General features: G+C 32.3%; 1 protein-coding gene and 1 long non-coding RNA gene across 2 annotated transcripts; both read left to right on the top strand.

Moving 5' to 3' along the window:
• Nucleotides 1–1,671: 1,671 nt before the first annotated feature.
• LOC130965171 (uncharacterized) lies at nt 1,672–5,941 on the top strand. The gene is made up of 3 exons (XM_057889945.1): nt 1,672–1,961; nt 2,120–2,522; nt 2,719–5,941. Exons 1-3 carry the CDS (start codon nt 1,782–1,784, stop codon nt 3,909–3,911), a joined length of 1,776 nt encoding a protein of 591 aa, XP_057745928.1. The 5' UTR covers nt 1,672–1,781; the 3' UTR covers nt 3,912–5,941.
• A 3,066-nt stretch (nt 5,942–9,007) lies between these two features.
• LOC130969548 (uncharacterized) lies at nt 9,008–11,220 on the top strand. Its single transcript, XR_009081879.1, has 3 exons — nt 9,008–10,238; nt 10,320–10,444; nt 11,059–11,220. It is a non-coding gene; the product is annotated as an uncharacterized LOC130969548 (long non-coding RNA).
• Nucleotides 11,221–23,206: the final 11,986 nt, after the last annotated feature.

The following is a 23,206-nucleotide window of genomic DNA, read 5'->3' as shown; positions in this document are numbered from 1 at the left end:
AACACACACTTTATCAAAATATTTTTGGACTTTTCACCCAACTAAATATTTATATATTTGTCATCATCAATAAATTAAATTATTTCTCAAATTTAATAATATTGTTTAATTTATTTTTAATATTTTTTTATTCTGACATATCATTTATATTAATAATTTATTTTAAAAAAAGCAACTACTTATGAATTTCATGAAGGCTGACAAAAGTATTCATCAAAGAAGAAAATTAACGTTGTTCCGTACAACAAAAATACCAAAATCCTAAGTTTTATTAATTTTTTAATAAAATTTTTAAATTGTCTCCACCTTTATCTTCAACCTCAACTTCATCACTATCTCTCCTTTTTCAAATCTCAAACTTTTACATTCCTCCATTACCACCACTTTCTCTATTCTCTACTACTCCACTATCGCCACTATCTTTTCACGCCGACGATGACAAAGACTATAACAAGGACTCTAGGAAATTTGCCTATTCCCACGCAGCACTATCACTTCCAACGGCACGCCGACGATGACAAAGACTATAACAAGGACTCTAGAAAATTTGCCTATTCCCACGCAGCACTATCACTTCCAACGGCACCCACCCCAAGTCCCGGGCGGCTCCAGCACCGCCTCAAGCCCGTGCATGTATTATCTCTACCTCGGCATAGTGGCCAGTTCAAATCACCGGATTCAAGCTCCAACAACACAAATAGAACTTTGATGGCGCACTTTACTAAAAATTAAGTGACTCGCTGAAATTAAAACTGCTACCTCCCCTATCCCGCCATAATTTTTTGCCATGGCAATAATCATCGTATTCATAACCCATGGAATAAAAAGAAATTATATGTAGAAAAAATAATAAGTAAGAAATCATGGAATAAATAAAAATAAGAGTATTTATGGATGGAGTCACCAACTTGAAACCTGTTGTGAGAAGTTTAATTATTGTAGATATTGGTGTCATTAGCAGGCACAACAACCCACCTCTTAGAGCCACCCACTTCGAACTCAAGGAAAGCCACAAATTCGAATGCATAAGCTTTACTTCAAGAACTCCATCTCATTTTCATTTTTGTTTCCTCTCAGTTTCGAAAGCACCAAATTTTTACGAGCACCCCATCAAAAATTTGAGCCACAATCGTCATTTATTTTTTGTTTTTTGTCTTCTTCTCCTAAGATTATAGAGGAGTTGAGAATAAATGTGGTTAAGATAATGGTAATAGAGGAATATAAAAATTTGACATTTAGAGAAAAAGGAATAGTGATAAAATTGAGGTTGAAGATAAAAAATATACCTGATTTGAGAATTTTATTAAAAAATTAATAAAAATTTAAGATTTGAATATTTTTATCGTACAGAACTCATTTTTAATGGGTATAACATTAGTTTCTTTTTATAACCAGTATTTTTATCAGTATTCATAAAATTCATAGATTCAAATATTTTTTTATTTTAATAGTTGATTTTATAATGGTTGATTTGAGCATATAATTAGCCCGACTAAATTTTAAATTAGACAAAAAGGCAACAATAGGCAAGTGGAAAAATTAAGGGGGCAAGGCTACGCACAATTTGTCTTTGACGGTGTAAAGGCAAGGAATAAAAAAAAAGCATTAGATTTGCTCTCACACCTTTTTCTTCATTCCCTCCTTCATGACCCTTCTTTCCTTCTTTTTTTTTTGTTTTTTAATTTTCTCAACCTTAGCTTCTAAGTCTGCTCTCCTCCTTCTCCAATCTCTCCCTCAAATATTCTCTCTCTTTTCTTTGCATTCTTTCCCTTCACTCTTCAATGGCAGGTGCAAATGCAATCCACACCAAACACCAAAAACTAGCACCAGAAAAAAACCAAGATGACCCCAATAACAAGTTATATTACCATTTTCTCTACAAAGCAGCCTTAGTTGCAATCTTCTTCGTTATCCTTCCTATGTTTCCTTCACAAGCTCCTGACTTTATCAACCAATCTCTGGTAATCACCTTTGAGGCACTAAATATTCATGTTTTTCATATATGCCATACTGTTATCTATCTTATCCTTCCTGGTTTGTTTTAGATACAATTAATAAAATCTTCGTGTCCATGTCTTATTTGGCACTCAGTATTGGTATTTGTATATGTGCAACGCAGGTAACAAGAAACTGGGAACTCCTTCACATACTGTTTGTTGGTATTGCAATCTCTTATGGCCTCTTCAGCCGTAAAAATGATGAGAAGGCGGAGAAAGAGAACAATGGAACCAAGTTCGATAACGCGCAGACGCTTGTTTCGAGGTTCCTTCAGGTGTCTTCGTTCTTCGAGGACGAAGCTGAAATAACCCCTTCTTCTTCTTCTAATGAAAGCGCCATCACCACCACCACCACTACCAGCAGCAACAAAGTGCAAACTTGGAACAATCAACACTACAGGAAGGAGCCTGTGGTGGTTGTGGCAAATCAGCAACAACCAGCACAACATCGCTCTAATTTCGAAAACAAGGGTGGTGGTCGTGGCAATGGCAGCTTCGCAAGTGGTGAAGGCTCGAGAATTATTGGTGAGAAGTTATGATAAAAAAAGAATTCATTTCTGAAACTCAAAAAGAGGCAAAAACAAAGACACAAACTTGTTTCCGGGTTTTTTGTCCTAGAAACAGATTAAACGCAGCTTTTACCTTCTTAAATTTGTGATTATTCCTTCGCTTCGTTCGTATAGTAGAATTATTGTATTTAATAATGATATTAACTTTGTAGGTGAGAAGCCTCTGCTTTTGCCCGTTCGAAGCTTGAAGTCTCGTTTATGTGATGATCCACATGTTGATGATGCTAATGAAATTGCTAAACCTGTTAATGGAACAACAACAAGCTCTGTGTGTCTTAATAGATCAAATTCTAATAGCAACAAGACAATAGCGTCCAAAAGATTCTCACCAAGTAATTCAATGAAGACGACAAATGGTGAATTTGAAGGTCCCGGTAGTCCAAGAATTGTGGAAAACACTAAGGACAGTAATGTTGTGCTTCCATCTCCAATTCCATGGAGATCAAGGTCAGGGAAAGAAATTGAGACCCCAACAGCTCAGTATCCTTCTTCAATGGAGGAATCTGAGTTCAACAAGGTGGAATCAAGATCAGTGATGAGGTCCCAAACTTATTCACGTTCATCAAGAACAAGTCCCGTTTCATCTGCAGAGTCAGTTGCAAAGAACTCTGAGAAGGTGATAAGGAAGGTGGTGTTCTGCAAGTCTTGTCCTCCTCCGCCACCTCCACCGCCGCCCATGTTCCAGAAATCAGTCTCTATGAAACCATTAAGGTACGGTTCTTCATTCAGTGGAAGTGGTAGTTCCTTTGATAAGGAATTGAAGAGGAGCTTCACAAGTGAAGGGAGAAGAACTTTTATTGCTGATAATAATAATAATAATAATAAGAATAAAATCAAGAACATGGGTTCTTTCTCAAAGAGCAAAGAGGTCAAAGAACAATTTGACGATCAAGAACCAAGAAGAAAGAGTAACAAAACAGGTATGGGATATGAAAATAAAATGTCTTTTAGAACTGACAAATTCATGCCAGAGGCAAAAGCTCCAACAACGGAATTAGCAGAGGAAGAAGAGGAGAAGGAAGAAAGCTTCCTAGACAAGGGGATGATGGAAAATGATCATTATGATGACGAGGATGACAACGATGATGAGTCCTCAGAATATGAAGATGAAGATGTTGCTAGAGAAGCAAGGATGATGCAGAAAGAGAAAGTGGAAAATCTACCACCACATGTTGAAGAAGCCTCAAAGACTGAAGAAGAGGAGGAAGAAGAAAGTGCAGCACCTTCTTCTGACGTAGATAAGAAAGCTGATGAGTTCATAGCCAAGTTTAGGGAGCAAATAAGGCTTCAGAGAATCGAGTCCATCAAGAGGAGTACAAGGACTACTAGGAAATCTTCAAGGTAAAGTTAAAAAAATATCTTGAAGATCCTTATTATATAATAGAGTTATGAGATGTTATTAAAAAGAGTGGATCTTTTGTTTCCACAGTTTTTTTAAGCTTGTAATTTAATTTGTATTTGGATTTGGATTCTTCTCCTATTTACCAACTGACATAAATTTAAGGGCAAAACACTAAAATAAGCCAATGGGAAGAAATTTTTACGTAAATTTGCCAAACCAAAATTTAGTTCATGAATCAACCAATGCATGTTTATATGTAGTTCGAATCAATTAGATTCGAACTCAATCTACACATAATTCGAATCATATTGATTCGAATTATACACAAAACTCACAAACACAGTAATTCGAATCAACTTGATTCGAATTACACACATACAATAATTCGAATCAAGTTGATTCGAATTACACCCTGATTTATTAAAAAAATTAATAATTTATTAAAAAATTTATTAAAAAATAATAATTTAAAATTAAAAAAATATATTTTTTATTTCATGCATTAAAAAAAATCTAACAAAATATTTAATTACGAGACTTTTTTTAAATATTAATGAGCTATCAATTCAAATTTCATAAAATACTCTTTTGTCCATTTTTAATAGCTCATGAATATTTTTTAATAAATTTTTTTAAATTATATGGTGAGATATTACATGATTCGAATTACGCATGGGAAGTTCAATCACTCTGATTCGAATTATACGGTGAGCAATTCGAATTCTATACAATACTCTTCTGCCCATTCTTGATAGCTCATGAATATTTTTTAATAAATTTATTTTAATTATATAAACCACAAAAAAATAATGCAAAATAATTTAAAAAATGACTTAAAAAATATTAGGAATACTATAAAAATTTGTAATGTTCTAATGATTTAGGTAAATATATGCATGTACACAAATTTTAAATAAAATACTCTAGATAGTCAATAATAATTTAAAAATTAAAGAAAATATTTTATTCCATCCAAAATAATTAAAAAATATATTTTATTCTATACAAAATAATTTAAAAAAATGGCTTAAAAATGTTACGAGTACTATAAAAATTTGTAATATTCTAGTGATTTAGGTAAATACATGATAAAAATATATTTTCTTTAATTTCTAAATTATTAATGTCCTAAGTCATTGCAAATTTTTATAGTACTCCTAACATCTTTTAAGCCATTTTTAAATTATTTTGCATAGAATAAAATATTTTTTGTGGTATAATTAAAATAAATTTATTAAAAAGTATTCATGAGCTATCAAGAATGGACAGAAGAGTATTGTATAGAATTCGAATTGCTCACCATATAATTCGAATCAGAGTGATTGAACTTTCCATGCGTAATTCGAATCATGTAATATCTCACCATATAATTTACAAAAATTTATTAAAAAATATTCATGAGCTATTAAAAATGGACAAAAGAGTATTGTATAGAATTTGAATTGATAGCTCATTAATATTTAAAAAAAAAAGTCTCATAATTAAATATTTTGTTAGATTTTTTTTAATACATGAAATAAAATATATATTTTTTTAATTTTAAATTATTATTTTTTAATAAATTTTTTAATAAATTATTAATTTTTTTAATAAATCAGGGTGTAATTCGAATCAACTTGATTCGAATTATTGTATGTGTGTAATTCGAATCAAGTTTATTCGAATTAGTGTGTGTGTGAGTTTTGTGTATAATTCGAATCAATATGATTCGAATTATGTGTAGATTGAGTTCGAATCTAATTGATTCGAACTACATATAAACATGCATTGGTTGATTCATGAACTAAATTTTGGTTTGACGGATTTACGTAAAAATTTCTTCCCCTTAGCTTATTTTAGTGTTTTGCCCTAAATTTAACCTCTTGTAGTTTCTTGGTTCTACGAATTGTTTTGTGTTGGTGGTTTTATTTGTCGGGCTTCACCTTTAGGTTTTGGTGTACATAACATTTCAGCTACACCATATTGAATCAGTGCAACCTCTTATGCTAGATACGATTATGAGAAAATGAAGTTGCACCGTACAACAATTGCATAGCTTAACATTGATTGGGAAATTTTGATATGCATGATTTGAAATTTTGATATGCATTATTTGGACTTTTTATTTTCTCCTACTTCTATAGGACAAGGATTAATTCATCATGAATTTGAGCTTCGTTTAAGAATTTGATGTTGGCAAAAATATTACTATATACACAAAACTAGATTCAAACTTCCAACACTTATTTAATTGAACGAATAAACTAATTATTTAAACAACCCAAATTAATTTATATGATTTGGACATTTGTAAAAAGCAAACTACTGATTATGCTGTTTATGCATATGCAGCTAGTTTGAAAATGCATTGGTAAACAAAGTGCTTCAGACCTGATTTTTTAAAATTTACTAATGTATATTCCTTTATACTGTACAGAATAATACAAAAAAATATACAAAGTTTTTACTAAAGAAACTTAAATAAAAAAATATATAATAATTATTACTATAAATATTTTACGAAGTTATAATTAAAAATAATTTTTAATATTAAAAATATTAAAAATTGTTTTTAATTATACATTTTATGACTTGATTTCTAAATTTTTAAATTTATAGACTTATGCTATCACAAAAGTTATTAGATTGGTTAATATTTTTTGATAATATTATTGAAATACCATCGTAAGTATTAGTTTGTGTGAAGAAATTAAAACCATTACAACTATTGTTATTCAATAATTTATTCCATTAGTAAACGAATTATTATCTCCTTGATTAGTCAATATATTTTTCCCCGATTTTTTACACAATTTTATATGGCAATAGTTATCATTATAAAAAAAAAAGCAAATAACCATATTATCATACAATATGATACACAGTATTTTTTGGTTTTAAAACTAATTCTGATTAGTAAGATAAAATTAAAAATAATTTTTTTTATTTTATTACTTAAATTTAAATTTGAATTTTGAATTGATTAACAACTCACCATTTTTTAATTTCAATAACAAAAACAAAATTAGTTAGGAGCAAAATATTTAGTATTTAATGATTTCAATCATTTAAATTTCAATTACTAAAAATTGAGTTAGAAATTGATTATATCTTAATACTCAATAATATATATATATATATATATATATATATATATATATATATATATATATATTAGTACGTAAATAATAATACCTAATGTATAATTTATTTATTTATTTTTAGACAAGACTAATATATAATTTATGGAGGGTTAATTTATTGTCCAAAATTTGTTTTATAAACATTATAATATGTGAAAATAGTGACTTTATTTTTTATTATTTAAGAAATTATCCATAATTTTTTTATTATGTAATTAACATAATTAATAACCTTTATTATTGCTTTTATACCAAAAAAATATTGGTTTATACTATTTATACATTTTTTAATACATATTTACAAATTGTGACATTATTGTCCTAGATGATGACTTAAGTTGCTTATATCATATGTAATGATACGTCATCTTAATAATTTTTTAGGCTTCTTTTTCATTAGTATTCTTAGTTTTTGAATCAAATATTTATGTTTTTAGTGATGTTTTGATAACTAATCATATATTTGGAGTTGTGTTAGAATAATTGAGTTTTTAGGTAAAAATTAAGCAAAACATGATGAAAATCAATAAGAAAGCAAAGTTTGGTGACACCAAGTTGGGCACCTAAATCCGAAGCCCGGCTCTAAAACTTGAAGCCCAGCACCTTCGTGCACTGGGAGGAAGCAATATGGGCTGGCTGATGTGTGAGCATATTTTCTTTATTTTTCGGTTATTTTAGATATGAATTTATTGAGTTTTATTGAGTTTTTAGTGTTTGAAGCCTGTTTGGATGCTACTTTGAGTCGTTCTATTGTTTTGATTATTTCAGGTAAAGTTTGGATCAGTTTGACAGAGTTTGTGCAGAAAAAAAGAAAAGGATTTTGATGCTGTTACGCTAGCACTAAACACCGCATCTGGCATTTAGCACCCAAGCACTTTGGATTACGTGTAGCCATTCAGCCAAGCTGACGCTAAACGCGGACTTGGACGTTTAGCACCAGGTGCCTCGTAATGTGTGCGAGCTCTCTGTCCTTTCGGCGTTTAGCGCCAGGAAGTCAGAAACGAATAGGAGCTTATTGCCACCTAAGGCGCTAAACACCACTCAGGCGTTTAACGCAAATGATGTAGATCCAACCTCACCCAAAGAAGCCTCTTTAGTTAGATTTAGCTTTTAACTATTATATTTTATTTTAGGGTTAAGTACGAATTTGGTCCATAAGGTAGGGACAAAAAATTTTTCGTCCCCAGCCTTTTTTGCCTACAAAATGGTCCCGAAGGTTTAACTTAGTTTTAAAATCGTCCTTTGGATGAAAATACTCTTCTCCCTTCTATCCCAAAATTAACCAGAAATAGAGGCATAGAGGAACAAGCAAAAGCAGAAACAGAAGCAGGAAGAAGCACAAAGCAGAAGCAGAATCAACAACAATAACAATAGATAATGGAATCAGAGCAACAATAAAAACAGAATCAAAAGCAGAAGTAAAAATAGAAGCAGGAAGAAACAGAAAGCAAAAGCAGAAGCAACAACAATGAACAATGGATCATGTATATAGTTAACCATTTCCTAAAATGCACTAACAGAAAATCAACATATGGAAAGCTCCCAGGGCACAAAAATTGGAGTGAAGCCCGTCTCCTACTCCTCATGTTTGATGCCCTTTTGTGTTTTTGTTGGGCAATGCCCAACTCTAAGGCTTTGTGCCCAACACCAAGTATACTAGGAGAGCATGAATCCTTTTAAAAATATTTCAATTCTATTTTCTTTTAACTTTCTTTCTCTTTAAAAAGATTTTTCATCACATGCATAATTACTGTCTTTGTTTTATTCACTGCCATCATAAAATTATTTTGTTTGAAGAAATTCATTGTCAAGCATGCATGATATATCATATCAATATTAATTCTATTCATTCACATGCATTGAAAAGCTTAGCACATTATATTTGCATCTTTATATTTTTAACTTTCAATAATAATAACATTGGCATTTAGTTTTTATTATATACTTATTCCTTATCCACGTTTTCCTTGCCATGTATCTCACCGAGGCTCCATAACCTCACAATGCATATCTCATTCCATTATAAATACATATGCATACATCCATTCATCATACAACACAATTACTTGAGAACTGCCATCGCTGTCGCTGTTGAATGGTGGAGAGAGAGAGAGAAAGATCAAATTTGAGGTGTGAGAGAGGGAGGTGTTAAGAGAGAAGACACTATCAAGGAGAAGAAGGAGGAGTTGTGTCCCGTCGTCGCTATCATGTCTATCACCACCGTCAGAACTTTGATCGTCATCACCGTCACTGATGAGCGGATATTTTATACGCTTTTTGGCATCATTTTCATATAATTTTGTTATGTTTTATTTAAGTTTCATTATGTTTTCATAGGTTTTTGTGCGAAATTCATATTTTTGGATTCTACTTTGAGTTTGTGTATTTTATGATGAATCAGGTAAATTCTAGCTGAAATTGAGGAGCTTTGGAAAAAAGTCAGATTCAGAGACAGAGAAAGGACTACAGATGCTGTCAGATTCTGACCTCCGTGCACTCAAAGGAGCATTTTTGGAGCTACGTAAGTTCAAATGGCGCAATCTCAATGGCTATGGAAAGTTAACATCCAAGGCTTTTCAGAAATATATAATAGTCTATGCTTTGCTCTGGAAATTAAGGCTCAAAACTGGCGTTCAATGCCAACTACCTATCCCATTCCTGGCATTAGACGCCCAAAAGGGAGCAACTGGCATCCAACGCCCAAAAGGGAGCCCGAAGCTGGTGTTCAACACCCAAGAGGAGTACTAGCTCATGGATTTTATTCAAGCTCAGCCCAAACACTCACCAAGTGGGCCCCAAAAGTGGATTTTCGCACTACAAGCCCATTCTAGCATATTTCTGTAATCCTTAGTCACTAGATTAGTATATAGGAGAAGATCAACTATGTTTAGGATCTTCTGCCTCATTTTTGCACCAGTCACCGTTGTTGTCGCAGCTGCAAGCATGAAGATTGAATAGAAAGAGACAAATCACGAGCGAAGGCGACGACAGAGGCCTCTGCCAGCGCTGCTACTATCATCGTCGTTGGAGCTCACCGCCGACCTATTGGAGACCTCGTCGTCAAGAAACGGCGCTGCCATCGCCGGAAGCTACCATTGGAACCTCTGCCAGTTTGCTCTAGGTTTTCCTTGTTTGCGTTGGTTCTGTTCCTACTGATGAGGGTCATCGGAGTTATTGCTGCTCTATTCCCTCATTCCCTCTAATTACAGTAAGTATTCTTGTTCTAGAACTTTCGCTGTTAGTGTTCTGCTATAAGTTTGTTGAGGATTTTGCAATGTTAACATCTCAGGGTTGAGTCACTGCAGCTGCGGACTAGGATTGTTGCTTCTGCTACCATATAATTATAGCAGAGTTGATGTGAATATTGCGGCTGTTGTTGCCGCTGTTGTTGCTGTGTTGTTGAGTTACTTTGAGGTAAGGGCTTTTTCTTAAACTTATTTTATTTCAAGGAATTGTTATAAATCGATATCAATGTAAAAAATATTTTTTTAGTGATTGTGTGAATCTTATGAATTAAATTAGACTGTTTTAGAGAAATAAAATTGGTTAAATGAGGATGGATATTAAAATAATAAAATATATTAGAATCAATGGTTGAAGCCTCTTGGTGGGTGGATTAGGATTTGTAAATATATTGCATCTTAATTGAGAATATGAGTTGTGCTTATTTGATTACTTGGACTATTGGATGAGCTTTATAATTGATTTTCAGTGAAAATGAATATTGTGTTACAAATTGATGAATTTGGTCTTATCGCTATAATTTAGTGCTATGAAAACTTAAAAATCAAGTTGAATCCTAATTAATCATATTGTGTTTGGTTTGAAATTGAAGGATTAAATATTAGTGAGTTGTTTTGATTTCAATAAAAGGAATTGACCGGTTGATTATTATGTTGATTTTTTTATTTTGTACATGAAAATGAAGGATTTAAATTGATATTTGGATTGATGTTGGAAAATTTTAGAATATATGGTTTGAGGTTGGTTGAATTTGAGGAAACCTTTAAGGCTGTGTTTGTTTTCAGGGACAGGACACTAAGACAGGAATATTGAGACAGGGATAAAGAGACACAAAATCATGTTTGACAGATGAGACCTGGACAGAGACATTATGTTCAGGGACACTGAATTAGTGTATTTTGTGTCTATCCTGACAGGAAAGACACAGAGATACTAACAAGGAACACAACTTATTTTTTATTTTTTCTTTCATTATTCTTGTTAATTTTTTATAATTATATTTTTTTATTATTATATTTTTCTTCTCAAATTTTTTAAATGAAAAAAATGAAAATAAATTAGATTTTCATAATTTGTTCTACTTTATCACCAAACAAAATACAAGAACACAAAATTTTGTGTCTCTGTTCTTTGTGTCTTATTCTCAGTGTCTTGTCTTGTCCTCTTATCATAAACAAACGCAGTCTAATAGTGGTTATATCCATATTTTAAGGGAGGTTATGTCACAATTTTTCTAAGATTTCAAGTGAGAGTATTTAGCACAAACTTCAGTAAGTTTTTAAACTTTCTATCTCTAAAAGTCATGACGATTATGTGTGGTTGATTAACATGGATAATAATTATGATTAATGAGTGATTTGTTATATGTGTACATAGACTATGCTTGAGAAAAGATTAGCCAAGAAATGGTAAATTTTTCTTGGATCGGTTGAGGTATTACGACCCTTAAGGTTTAAGATTTCTGCTCTTTAGATTAATTTGAAAGAATGAGACTTCGATTAAATTTAGAAATGTACTAAGGACCTAAAGTGAAATTTGAGTTTTAGGATGAAACTAAGCATTATTTGGGCCAGTTTGAGAAAGTTGAGAAATGAATGGTATGTTTTATTATCTGATAGCAGAGTATGATGTCTGATTGAGTTTTTGAAGCGTATGTAAACCCAATTGTGAATATAAGAATAAATGAGTAAGGAACGTAATTCCTGGCATAGTGTGGACCTAATATATTATTATCGAAAGTAAAGGTCAAAGTATAATTTTAAAAAAGAAAAGGTCCGATATATGATTAAAGAAAGTATGTTATTTGAATTGTGATATGATTGTTTGATTAGCAAGGACACGGGTTTTGTCCTGCTTGAGTGATTTTGAGCTGTTAAGCCTTTTCGACTAGCCTGTACCCCCCAACCTCTATATGGAGTCTAAGAACCATTCTAAGAGTTTGAAATGTGTCAGAGATAGATTTAATAACTCTAATTGAAATAATTCTCCTATAAAACTTGTTAAATGAAATAAGAGCATTGTAGGAATGCTAGTTTCGTCCCACCCATGGTGAAGATGGTGGCTTTGTTCCTCTCACGGATTGACAATAATGTTAAGTGTTCTAGTGATAGAGGGAGTTATGATAAATTATAACTTATAAAATTGGTTAAGATTGTGATTATGATTGACTATAATTATAATTGTGATATAACAACTGAATTGGCAAGGACTTAGGTTTTGTCCCGCTTGCGTGATTGTAATTGAGATATGACTATTGATTGACAAGAACGCGAGTTTTGTCCCGCTTGCGTTACTAATGAGACACCTACACCTGGCAAGGATGGTGGTTTTGTCTCACTTGCTCAGTGTTGTAGTCGACAAGTGAGGTTGAGGATTCCCTCTCTTGTTGCGTCAAAAAATTTGATGGAAGGTTGATGATTCCCTTCGATTCAATTTTCACCTATGGTGTGGACGAGTTAGGTTGAGGATTCCCTTTCTTGTTATATATATATATGTATGTCATGTTCCTCCTGAGGATGCACGATAGAGAGATGATGTCTGACTTAGCTATCGGATGTGTCGAGTCTGTCAACGTAACCGACACGTGAGCTCATGACCAGTAGGACAGGCATGCATCATACTGTATTTGTTTGTATATTGCTTGAAATTGGTTATTTGTTTGTCTGTACTTGTATAATTAAAATATGTGTGATTGTTTATATGTTTGTGATTAAGGTTGTTGGTATAGAATCGAAATAAATGATAGTAGTCTTTAACGAAAGAGATTAACTGGATGGTAAATCTGAAAAGAAATAGAAAGTGAGTAGCCCATAATCGGAAGTATGAAAAGTAAACAGCGAAAAAATTAAATTGATTGATTATGAGAAAAATGATAGTTTTGAAAAGAAAAATATATCAAAGAATGAGTTAGGAGAGAGAAGCAGTTGAATCCTAAATGTTGGAAAGATGAAGGAAATTTGCAAGAGAAAGTTTCATAAGACAAGCATGGATCAACTGTTGTAAGGAAAATTATGTTTTATATCCTTTTATGACAATTCTAAAACTCTTCTATTGAGACGTTGGTTTGGTTCTCATATCCTACATCTTAATATTTTTCAGGAAACAGACGAGGAAGTCTCTGAAGAGTTTACTGAGCATTGGATGTGCATTACTTTATTTTTAGAGTGAACTTGTATTTAGTTATTTTAGAGTTCATTTTTTATGAGGGTTAGAAAATTGTATTATTCGTTATATGTAATACAAATATGTATATAAAAGTATACTTGATGTATTTTATTCATGACAATGAATGTAGCTATTTGAGTTGTAGTAATTATTGAGTACCTTGTTATAATTGGAATATGAAATGTATGTTGGTATGTATAAAAAAAAACACCTTCAATTTTAAGCTTAATTCTTAAAGGCTCCTATATATGTAAGTAATACAGGATATACACATAATATTTTTGCCATTAGTAATATCATGACTTAAGCATGATATCCTGATAGTAAAGGTGTTACAATATACATCTTAGTTTTTTTTCTATCATAACATCTCCCACATATGATTGAATTGACCATTCGATTAACTAAGTTACCTAAATATTTTTGTTGTCTAACCCAATTACTTAAATATCAAAAGTGCTATTTGTCATGATTTTGAAAATCAAAATGGACTAGTTAGTTCGATTAAGTTAACCGAGAATCAGTCATCCAATCGATTCGATTGTGACAAAAAATTGCGTAGCAAAAAATCAATAAAAATCGGTTGAACGAACAATTCATCAGTGAATCGCATGAATTGATTCGATTTTTAAGGTGTGTTCGATTTTTTTTCCAATTTTTCATCTCCTATTTCACAAATAAGCCCATTGAATTTTCTATATTGTATTGGCCATAAATTTAGTGAGACCCATCTCATCATCTCAAGAGTAAGATTGAGATTAAATAGAGTAATTTTTTATTGGACATAACATAACAGGTTTTTAAGGGTAGTATAACATATGCCCAGTTAAAAGGTGGTTAGCGATACCTTTGGGCTTATGGCTTTATATAACACTAGTAGTCTTTCCTGACAAAAAAAAACTACTATTAGCCTTTGGATTTTATTTTCAAGTATGTATGTACTTTTTAAAGAGTATTATACACAGGTGATAGGTTGAGATTTCATTTCAAATACTATATGAAAATTTACTCATCAATTGTCACTATTGTTTTAATTGGAAGTTTCTAATAATGATGGAGAAATTGAGATGATTAATGATGGGACAAACTATATAATTAAATAAAATATATTTTAAAATTTTTCAAATACAACAATTGGAAATTGGTTAGATTACGTTTAGAAGGGAAACTGATATTGAGAGACAGATACTAAAAGACAAAGATTGAAAGATAGAGACTAAATTAAGTTTATGTATTGTGTTTGGTGTAAAATATATTATGCTAAATTATGTCTCAGTATCATGATTGGGTTAAGATAAATATGGAGATTTAGAGGTACATTTGAAATTTAAAAGAATAAATGAGAGTATTTTTGAAGAGAAATGTTACCAAAATTTCAGACTTTGTCCCTTGAAATTTCAGTCTCCTATGTCTCTACTTCTCTTGAGGTATTGAAAGGACTAAAATTTTGTGTTCCGGAACTAAAATTTTAATTCTAGTCTTTAGTCATCAAACACAATATTCAGTCTCAATATCTTCCAGTCTCAGTCCCAGCCCAGGAAACAAGCACAGCCTTACATTTCGGTCCTATACTCATTCTATATAAACTACTATATGGTGTAGGATTTCCAAAATTTATTATATATAAACCACTATGGGATATTACGTTTTATATGAAAAATCGTAACCAACATAAACCGCTAAAGATAGTGGCAGATTATGAAGAAAAAAGCATGATTACATAAAAGATAACAAGTTATAGCGTTTATGTAGAAACACTAATCCTTGAGAGGGTATAGCAATTTATGAATGGTTGATATAGAACAAATCATGTGTTAATGCCAATGGTGATGGTGACAAGACTGGCGTTGGAAGCTGGAGTCAAGGATAAACTAAGGTTGCGAGAATCAAACCGGTCAATATAATGAACCAATAAAGTGACTGGTTTAATGGTTCAGAAATTCAACCAAAATTCAATCGGATTAACTAAATATAAAATAAAATTATTAAAAATTTAAAATTTTATAATTTATATGATAAATTGTCCACTAAAAGTTCACAAACAACTTCAAATATCAATATTTATATCTAACAAAATCAAAATACACGTAAATGGGCCAACAGTTATTCCAATTTCATAAAAATGATAAAAACAAAACATAACAATAGCATAAACAATGCAGTAAAGCACTACACGATAGTATTATCAACTCAAAATAAAAAAAAAATCACAACCAAAATTTACAACTCAGGAAAAAAAATCAATCTTACAATTTTCAAGAAATCACTAGAAAGGTTAAATAAACAAACAAGACCAAATTGTTAAGCAATCAAAACATTTAAAACTCAAAAGGGGTTAGAGAATCCAATTAACGAACTTAAAACACAAAAAACATGAAAAATAAGCACAAAAAAGAATCCCAGTTTGAATCCAATATCCATACAATTAACTCAGAATCCAATATTCATACAATTAACTTCGAATCCAAACAGAGACATTTGCAACGGTGAGGATAATAGGGTTGAGTAGACATTTGCGACATTGAGCAGCAGAGACGTTCGGCAACAATGACGGCACCCTCAGGCTCATCGACAAAGGCAGAGAACGTAACAACCCAGATTTTTAGTAATAGACTCTTCGAGCTTCATACCTTTGATGAGCCGATTTCGAATATGTAGAAAAATAAATAATAATATTTTATGAAAACAATATTTTATTATAATGATATTTTATGATTATAATATAATAAAGGGTCCAAAGTCTATTGGCACAAACTAATGCCGGCACTCTCCGATGAGCTTAGCTATGCTAAGGCATCCTCATAGATTTTTTTAGTTAAGATAATCATGTTATTAGTATCATTTATACTGGTAGCTCATATGATTATTTTAGTAGTATATTTACATGTGATCTAATATATCTAATTTTAGTAATTATCTTTCAAATGATATTTTAACATTAAAATCTTCATGAATCGTCCTTATAACCCCACGGTGCACCTAAAACCAGCCACCTCCACCTTCATTTTCTTCCTAGTTTCTTCAAGAATATGAGAAAAAAAAGTGAGAAAGTTCCCATGGCTTCCAAGCTTTCAAGTTCGGTTTCTTAAGATTTCAAAACTCCGATTAAAATTTTAAACTGATTAAAGTATTTTTCTCTTCCTCCTTTTCACTTTCATACCAGATTTTAAAAGGTAAGTTGAAGTATTATGGTTGTTCATCTCCTTGGAAGTTTCGGCCATGGTTAAACATGGAAGAAACTTGATGTTTTTTATGTTCTTGCTTAGGAAATAATATCTAGAAGCCTTGTCGAGCAAGAAATCATGAATTTTATCTTGAGAAAGGTAAGGAAATCCTTCTTTAAATCATGATGAAGGTTTGGCCTTCTTGAGATTTCTTGAATTAAAAGTTAACTTTGATTGAAAACTAGACAAGAAAGTGAGCTAGGAAACACTAAAGAAAAATTGATTTTGAGCCATCAAAAGAGGTAAGGGTTTGGTTGAATTAATTGTGTGAAAAGTGTATATTTGATGAATTAATCCTTAGTGATTGAACTTGGGTGATTAAATTGTTGTTTGATGATGTTATTATGTTGCTAAGAAACTTAGAAATTGATTATTCTTAGAAGTATCATGGCTGATGATTTTGGAGTTTCTAAGAAGTTTGATTCTAAACTTGATTGATTTGTTTTTAAAGTGATTATGATGGATAGAGTTTGGAACTAAAAGATGTTAAAAAGTGGTTACCGAAAATCTTAAAAACAAGTTGAAAGTCAAGAAAGAATCCATGCTAAAACAGAAGCAAGGTTTTGATTTTCATCATGCAAGGGTAGTATGGTAATTAAACATAAAAAAATACAATGGTAATTTAATAAAAAATTAAGACTAAAATGGTCATTTAAAGGCTAAGGGGTATTTCGGATATTAACAAAAAAGTGTAGGGATAAAACGGTTTAACTAATTTTCAGGGATAAAATAAAAATTTCTTAAAAATATAACGGCAAAATAGTAATTTCAAAAATATATATGGATAAAAATGTAATTTAGGTAAAAATATAGGGGTAAAAGCATAACTAGATAAAAGTTGAGGGATCAAAGTGTAATTAATTAAAAGTTCAGAGACTAAAATATAATTATCTAAAAATTTGGGGGTTAAATTATAAATAAGCTAAAGTTCAGGAGACATAAAAAGAACTATGATAAAAGATAAGGACATAATGATAAATTGTGTAAAAGTTTAGGAGCATAACGGTAATTACAGTAAAAGACGTAAAAAGACAATTTAAAGCCCAAAATCTAGATGTTCTCTTCATAGAAGACCTAAGAAGAGGTATAAGGAGAAGACTATGATTAATTAAGATGTTAAAAAGAGGATCAAAGAAAGATTAAAAGTCTTGTGGAAACAGAGAAAAAAATATTGAGAACATTGTTGAGAGGGCCTTCGGGCTGAAATAATCGAGAAAGGGCTTTTAGGCTGGGCCAAAAATGGGCTAATGTATAGTAAGGGCGTCCACAAGTTGAGAACTATTCTCCAGATGTAGGCATATTAGTGCAATTTAAAGTCAACTGAATGGCTATGCCATAGGGTTTGGTGCATTTTGAAGTCAATTGAATGGCTTTAGCCATAGGGCTTATGCAACTGAACATTTGGAAACCATATTTGAGACTGGTTCTTAGGTAATGTCGAGTTATATAGTGTAAACTGATACATGAGCTCATGACCTTCATATTTCTATTATCTTGCATTATGGTTGAATCCTCTACTGTGTGCTGTGTGACTTGTTTGTATTCGTGTTTATTACTTGTTTGTGATGCCTGTGTTATTGACTGGATGTGATAAGGCTAAACCTAATATAAAACAAGGGTAAGAAACTATAAGAAAAGATGTAAGAGATGATTAAGGTTGAACTAACTAAAAGAAATTAAAATGGTCACGGGGTGAAAGTGAGCTACGATTATGTTTGCGCTAGAGCTTTGCCCTAGGACCAATGAACGATTTGTTTCCCTCGTTGATACCCTGCTGGAAAACATAGGTTCTCACCCCCTTCTCTTTACTCTCCCTACAGGCGAAGCTGATGGAGATGCCCATTGAAGAAGTGGTGTTATTCTTTTGCCACATCCCGGACTTGGAGTACGTGTGTGCTTAAAGACGCTTGCCGTTATGTGAAGCTAAGGATCCTAGAGCATTTTTCTCTCTTTGTTAGTCTTTTGAGGGGTATGATTTATCCAGCTTGGGTTTCAGACTAGAGACTTTTTAAATGGGCCAAGACTTAGGGTGTCTCGTGTATATATGAGTCTGTATATATACATATACATGAATATTGATGTATGTTTAAGTATGGATTAATCTATGTTATATGTTTGAAAAATTGTTATTGTTTTTACTCTTTGATTGTATTTTATGAGTTATATGACCACCTTATGTATATCCTTCTTTCTTTTTATCTTTACAATTTATTGTACATGACTGACATCTTTAGAAAGCGTTTTATAAAAAAAATTACCCGACAAAGTGATAAGGTTTTAACAATGATTTAGGCTCATATAATAAATAATAGTTAAAGTTAAGGAAAGCAAGTTAGTAACGCTTAACTTCTAGTGTGATCATGATATGCTGGAAGTTGGATCGTTATAGAGACGATGAGTTCAGGGCGGTCGATGACGATGAGAACAAGTCTGAACTTTACGACGAGGACAAAGACGACAACGCTAACAACAGCTTCGAACTGATCTTCTGGCGATGCGAAGAGAAGAGAAGATCTTCGAGAGGCGAGGATGGCAACCACTAGTTGTCCCCACCGACGCTGATAGTGGTGGGAGCCGATGGTGGCTGCTTTGCTTTGCTGGTTTACTCTGATAGGGTTAGGGTTGGTTAGTTTGGGGCTTTGGGTATTTGTGAGAGATTGAAGGGGGAGGGAGTGTTTTGGATGAGTTGGCTTTTTTTTGGGGGGGATCAAAACAGCGTTGTTTTGAAGGGGGAAGTAGCGAACCAAGAGTTGAAAAATCGGACCGATTCTGCCGGTTCACTAGTTAATCGTCGATTCGACTAATTTTTTAATCGAATTTTTGCACGACGGTGCTAGACATAAACCAGACAAGTCAAAAGACAAGTTCTTAATTAACTCAGTCAAACCGATTGATTTGGTCCAATTTTTAGAATATTGAATTAAATCATAGTTGATGCAATAAAATTGGATAAAAAAAATTAATAACTTGAAAATAATTTGATTGATTAATGATAAAGACGTAATTGAAACTCAAAATTAATTTAGAATAATTTTGACGTCACAAGTTTTAATGACAAAAAATTATTTTATCTAATATTTTAGTAAATACATTTGTCTCAGAGAAGTCATGACATATTATGTTATTACTATCCAAAAATTAATCTAAGCATTTTAAAAATTATTACAAGTTAGGAAATGAATTTAAGATGATATAAGTGTATGATATTGTAATTTAAGAATAAACTAATCCTAATTAAAATAGCCTATTAAAATTTAATAGTAGAATTCGTATTGTCCTGTATTATTTGTCCTTTATATGAAAGTTTATGTTATTTTGTTATAATTTAAAAAAATATATATTCAACTAAGAATTAATTATGTTCAGTCAAATTTAAAATATGTGAAAAAATTCACACAAAAAAAGAATTTTTTATAAAGTTATACAAATAATGAAAGAATTAAAACTCTCATTAGAATTTTTGTCAACACTACTGCCATTTTCACTTCAGCAAAAAAAGACTTTCTGAAAAAAAAAAGACTCTCCCATAAAATTATCAATTAATTTTGTTGCCTTCAAAAATTTTTGGCCTCTTTTGGAGAGACACAAAAAAATAAATAAATAGAATCATGATACAAAAGTCATATAACCACATTAGCCATTCACAAACCGCTATATCCATTCAAGGATTAGCGTTTCTACTAAACTCGCGTTTTTATATAATCATGCTTTATTCTTCATAAACCGTTACTCTTTGTAGTAATTTATGTTGGTAATCATTTTTCACATAAAACACGGTACGGATAGCTTATGTATAAATTTTGAAAACTCTACCTCATAGTCATATAGCTATTTATATAGAGTAAATATAGGAAATATAACCAATCTTCAATTGATGTATTTAGATAATATACACCTAGATAATTACTTAAATATACATCTTATATACATTATCTTAGTATTTCTTACTTAACAGGACTATTTTTCAGACCTTGTTTATGAAATGACTAAAAATTTATTTCAAAAATACTCCATATGAAATGACAGAAAAGTATTTTTAAAAAAATTTACTATATTGGAAATTAATATATTTTATATATTTATTTAATTAAAATTTAACTACTAATTTAATATTTAAAAAATTTAGGTGTTAACAAAAAACTTTCTAAAAGATGTTATTAATAAAATAGTTCCTAAATAATTTAAAAATATAAAAAAAACAACCAATAAATATTATATATTTTATAAGTGAAAAAATATCGTATTTAATAAATAATTTATTTATTTGATCTGATTTTTTGTGACAATATTTAAAAAGTGTATAAAAAAATTCAGAATAAAATATAATTTCTAAATTTTTTCTGTTTTTTTAAAAAGTATAATTATTTATAATATTTAAAAAAAATTATTTGACATAAAATTATCAAACTTTTAAAATAAAAATATTATTTTTCTAATAATGCTTGTGTCCTATACTAGCCCTAAGTAAACGGATTTTTTATTTAAATAAATAAAATAAAAGTAATAATTACCGAAATAAATAATTTTAAAAATATTTATCGATTTGTGTTTTCTAGTCATATCTCGTTTACACTGTAAACGAGATATGACACGTCAGCTGCGATGTGGCTAAGTGTAAACGAGATACATGAAATGTTCATTTCGTTTACCGTGTAAACAAGATACATGGAGTAGAATCCCACCAGTTATAAAAAGTTGTGTAATCCTTCGTATTCTTCACAAATTTTTTCTATCCGTTTTGTGTCTCATATTTGTCACAAATACAAGGCATTAATGGCCAGTAGTAGTCCATACATAGTTGTGCTTATTTATCCCAACTGTCGTATGAAAAACGGCGACAAACGGGGTGACATTTGAGTGTGAGGATCCGATGTTGTTTTGCACTCAGCGTGTGGAGACGTTGTCCGATTTGAGGAGTTTGATATTGAGCAAGTTCGGTGGTACAGAAGCGAGAGAAATCGGAAGGGTAGCGTATAGGTTGCTGGCCACCATGGGTAACGAAGTTTTTCGGTTTCGACTATTCCGACTTCTAGGGGACGATCATGTGCGAGTGATGTTCGACATCCATGGGAGGATCATGGTGGAGCAAGTAATAGAGCTTTCTGCAGAGGTGGGACATAATGGCAGTGATCCTTCCGTACACTCGACCTATGTGTAGGACGACTGATCCCTCGCCCCTCACACAAACCGGACAATGTTGAAGTAGACCAGCGGAACGGCCGACAACCATGTACCCCACTCTTCCTCCTCAGGGAACCAGTGTGAGCACAGAGCCTGCAGTGCAGGGTCATCGTACACCCTCCATGCAAACTGAATAAAAAAATGTGTAACAAAATAACGAGTATTACAACACAATAGGTATTAAAAATAGCAAAATATTTAATTTCATGACTAACCTCATCGAAATACAACCGGTCGATCGATACCCTCCAGTACAAGACCCTGGCCTGATGCTGATTCCTACTCTGCTGTTGCAGTCCATCCAACCTGACAATAACAGAGATACATACAATTCATTAAGTAACAAACCATGCGAATTAGCAACAATGTTTAACGCGAAATGAAAAAGTAATATTTGGCTACCTCGCAGCTAGCGGATACTGGTAGACTCCTCTATTTGGTGGACACCACTGAGAAAATCTATGGTAAATCCAACTCATCAAAAGCGGAGTGCAACCGGCGATGTCCGTGATGCCCCGCTGTACCGCCAAACAGAGTGATTGGTAAGTCCATGCTAGCACAGCAGAGCCCCATGATAAAGCTCTACACTCGGCGAAGTCCCGGAAAAGTGGTAGCCACCGTACGTGCACTGGGTTGTTGGAATTGTCTATCAACAGATACCCTCCGATCAGTAACATAATATAGCATCGGACATACTGTCGGAAGGTCTCAGGATCGTCGGTCGGGGGCATTTGGCGGACACGATCACGCAACTAAATTAGCTTCAGCGTGAATGACTCATTCCTCTGAGCAGCCTGTTGTGCCGCTACCGAAGGCCTGGCACCAAGCAGCTGCTCCACCATGGCCTACGTCTCTGTGCCGTGCCGTACCACCTCCCAAAGTTACGAAGGCACCCCAATGGGATTTTCGTGTGCACGTAGGCCTAGGTGATATACCACGTCCTGCAGGGCGATAGTGACCTCACCCCACGGGAGATAAAACGTGTGCGTCTTCGGACGCCATTGCTCCACGAGTACCAAAATCAGGGAATTGTCAAATGTAAAGTCTCTGAGGGGCACCGTATCGCCCAACCCGGCCTCAGCCAGATACGGGACGATGGCGTCCGGTGGAGGAAGGGTACGGCTGACTTGTCGGGGCAGTAGAAGGCGAGACCTCTACGGAATGAAAAAAAATGTTTAACCTATAAAGAGATAATAATACATTTTTCTACTCTACTTAAGAACAAAGTATTACTACTACTTAGGAACATACTACCATGTGTCTACTCTACAAATGTCTCTAAATTACATATGTCAGTAAGCAAATCCTAATTAAGTCATACTAATATTACACAAGCAAATATTGTTCTAAATTCATCATACAG

Source organism: Arachis stenosperma, chromosome 1 (assembly GCF_014773155.1).
Source record: "Arachis stenosperma cultivar V10309 chromosome 1, arast.V10309.gnm1.PFL2, whole genome shotgun sequence".
In the NCBI taxonomy this organism is placed as follows: Eukaryota; Viridiplantae; Streptophyta; class Magnoliopsida; order Fabales; family Fabaceae; genus Arachis; species Arachis stenosperma.
Note: the sequence above shows the minus strand (reverse complement) of the source record. Positions and strands in the feature narration are given on the sequence as shown.